This window comes from Glycine max, chromosome 15 (genome assembly GCF_000004515.6).
Source record: "Glycine max cultivar Williams 82 chromosome 15, Glycine_max_v4.0, whole genome shotgun sequence".
NCBI classification, from domain to species: Eukaryota; Viridiplantae; Streptophyta; class Magnoliopsida; order Fabales; family Fabaceae; genus Glycine; species Glycine max.
The window spans coordinates 18,062,802-18,065,443 of NC_038251.2; the positions used below are offsets into that span (position 1 = coordinate 18,062,802).

The 2,642-nt window shown below is 33.2% G+C and overlaps 1 protein-coding gene across 1 annotated transcript; it reads right to left on the minus strand.

Moving 5' to 3' along the window:
• On the minus strand, positions 1-2,417 carry LOC100800691 (GDSL esterase/lipase 5). Its single transcript, XM_003547474.3, has 5 exons — positions 2,117-2,417; positions 1,677-1,795; positions 1,091-1,318; positions 537-795; positions 1-436 (listed from the first exon to the last, which is right to left on the minus strand). The coding sequence occupies exons 1-5, from the start codon at positions 2,415-2,417 to the stop codon at positions 129-131; spliced, it is 1,215 nt and encodes a 404-aa protein (XP_003547522.1). The 3' UTR covers positions 1-128.
• Positions 2,418-2,642: the final 225 nt, after the last annotated feature.

A 2,642-nucleotide genomic window follows, 5' to 3' on the forward strand; every position in this document is an offset into this window, starting at 1 on the left:
CACATGCAATTGTGCATCTATAGCCTAAGTGCCTAACCATGTCACACTTTGCTCATATTCTGAATTTGTATATATCATACATATATTCAAATGTCATTCTAATTTTTATCGTCCTTATGTAAATGAACTCAGTAGTGAAATTGCCCATGCTCGGTTTTTGGGGAATCAACTACATTAGAAATAGTGGGTTTGATCATCTCATTTTTGGAGAAGAAGTCTTCTAAAGTGTACGGTCGTACCGAGCAAGGTGATCCATTCCACATTTCCTTAGCAAATTGCTCATGGATCTTCTCTGTTGGGTGAAAAGAATCCCACCACACATGATATTCAACATTGTCACATAAGCTGAACTCTTCAACTTTCTTTGTACCTCCACAAGTGAAGACACCCCCATAAGGTCCACTTCCACAGCAAGCATTGACTCCATCCTTAAAACCTTCCATATAAGAAAACAAAAATTTGATTTGTTACGAATTGTGATTGATATATGGCAGTTGGCTAGGAAAATTAATTAATTAATGGGTTGCAATACATACCATATTTTGTGGGATTATCTATTCTATCACGAAGCCAATTATAGAAACTAGAGTAAGAGTACATGAATCCTTCAAGGTAAGGCTTGAGGTTTGGGAGAAAAAGCTTCAAAGCGTTGTTATGTGCTAGAGCAAGAGCAGAAGCTGCTTCAAAACAACCACTTTTGTTGGCTACCGGGTTTAGAGCTCTAAGGGCTGGCAAGCAACCCAATGGACACAAACCTAAGAATCCAAACTTTCTAGCCCCTTTCTCATGTAAAGTCTATACACACAGAATGAGATCAACTTGTTACTTAGTGAACTTATTTGGGTAAGCTTATTAGAAGTATTCTTAGAAAAAAATAATTGAGTTGAAATTTTTTATAGGCTCAAATTAACTTATGTACGAATAATTTATTGAAGTTATATGAGAGTTTTTATTTATTAATTTATGTGTAAGCTAATCTTAGTTTATTGAAAAATATATATTTTTTTATTTTCTTCTCCTAAAAATACTTCTAAATAAGCTAATTTGGGCTTTATTTAGCCCAGTTAATTTTGCAGCAAATTAGGCTTACTTGGATTGCCCGTATCAAGTTTCCAATGACCATCCAAACGTATTGCTCAGTATTGTAGCTTTCTTGCATTTTTGGGTTACCCAGATAGCCCATGTAATCGTTGCTTCCTATGCTAATGAAATAAATTGCTTCTGAGATCAATTCCTTTGTCTTCTTCTCTCCAAGCTTTTCTGATAGTGATTTTCTGACTTCCTCAAAGTGGCTCAATTGTGTTTGAAGATCAATCGCCTATATATATAAATAGCAACAAATTATAGAGTTCTAATAAATCTAGCAAAAAGTTTTAAACTGCGGTCCCCGGTTATGATTTCATGGCATTTCTTGATATTACAGAAAAATTTGGACAAATTCAGCTAATGCAACTACAATTGTGGTCGCAGATACCCCAAAAATCTTAACCCTGTGGGTTGTGGCTGAAATTGCAGTCGCGAATGACTTTTAAAACTGTTGTCTAGTTCATATGTTAATTACAAGCCACATACATATATAAGGTGGAAAATTTTGGTGTAATAATGAATGATGTCAACTTCTAAGATAGCAATCATGTCAAATATCACATGATTATTCAATGTATTTAGTAATTTACCAGTCCTTGATTGGTTTCAGCAAGAACACCGGCCCCACCAGAAGCAAAGTTGACACCGTTACTATAATCAGCATTTGGTTGTAAAAACGGAGGAATTTGTGGCAGCTTAGCATATTCAGCTGTATCAAAAAATATTCAGTTGTATCAGCATGTAATGAAAAAAAAGTTAATTTAGCACACACCAAGGACAAAGTATAGTATTGTCTTCAAAAACAAAGAAGAATTCCAACAAGAAAACAATTTTTTTAAGTAGCCAAAACGTGTCTTATGATCTCTTTTTGAATCAATGATCAATGAGTTATTAACATTGAAAATAATAGAGATCTACATTTGAAGTTTAAAATTGAAAGTATGAAAATATGATATATATATATATATATATATATATATATATATATATATATATATATATATATATATATATATATATTAAGGCATACCTATAAAATCCACAATGACACGGCCATCTGAGAATCGTCCAGTGGGTTTTTGAAAAAAACCATTTTGTCCATATGGCTTGTAATCTGCTTTGTTCTCAGGAATAGTATTTATGTAGTTGTTGTTGCCAGAATCTACACTAGAGTCACCAAATATGAAAAAGGCCTTAGTAGTAGTGGTAGTTGTGCTGGTATTAGTTTCGTTTATGAGGCTCTGGGATTTGCTGAAACTCATTGAAGCAATGAACTGGATTAAGGTTATGCAAACAAAGGAGCAATCCATAGGAAAATTTTGCTTTGCCATCTTGAAAACTTTTCAATTAACTCACACTACTAGTGTTATTTAAAAATATCATTACTATACTATGCTTTCAATGGCGATGCAATCGAAGCAGTGGTCCAATAAAAACGTGATTAGTATTTAATTGAGTTTGTTATGACGACAGAAGTTTAATTTTATGCTAAAATTTTTCTGTGTCCCTCGTCTTAATTTTTTAGGCTAAAATTTAGGCCTTGAGTCTTTGTTAAA

What these genes read in the sequence shown, in the direction of transcription:
- LOC100800691 (XM_003547474.3), bottom strand. Translation starts at nt 2,417, where the DNA reads ATGGCAAAGCAAAATTTTCCTATGGATTGCTCCTTTGTTTGCATAACC. An exon ending in CTGAAACCAATCAAGGACTG is followed by an intron (nt 1,319 to 1,676) that starts GTAAATTACTAA and finishes TTATATATATAG; the next exon opens with GCGATTGATCTTCAAACACA. An exon ending in AGATAATCCCACAAAATATG is followed by an intron (nt 437 to 536) that starts GTATGTATTGCA and finishes CTTATATGGAAG; the next exon opens with GTTTTAAGGATGGAGTCAAT.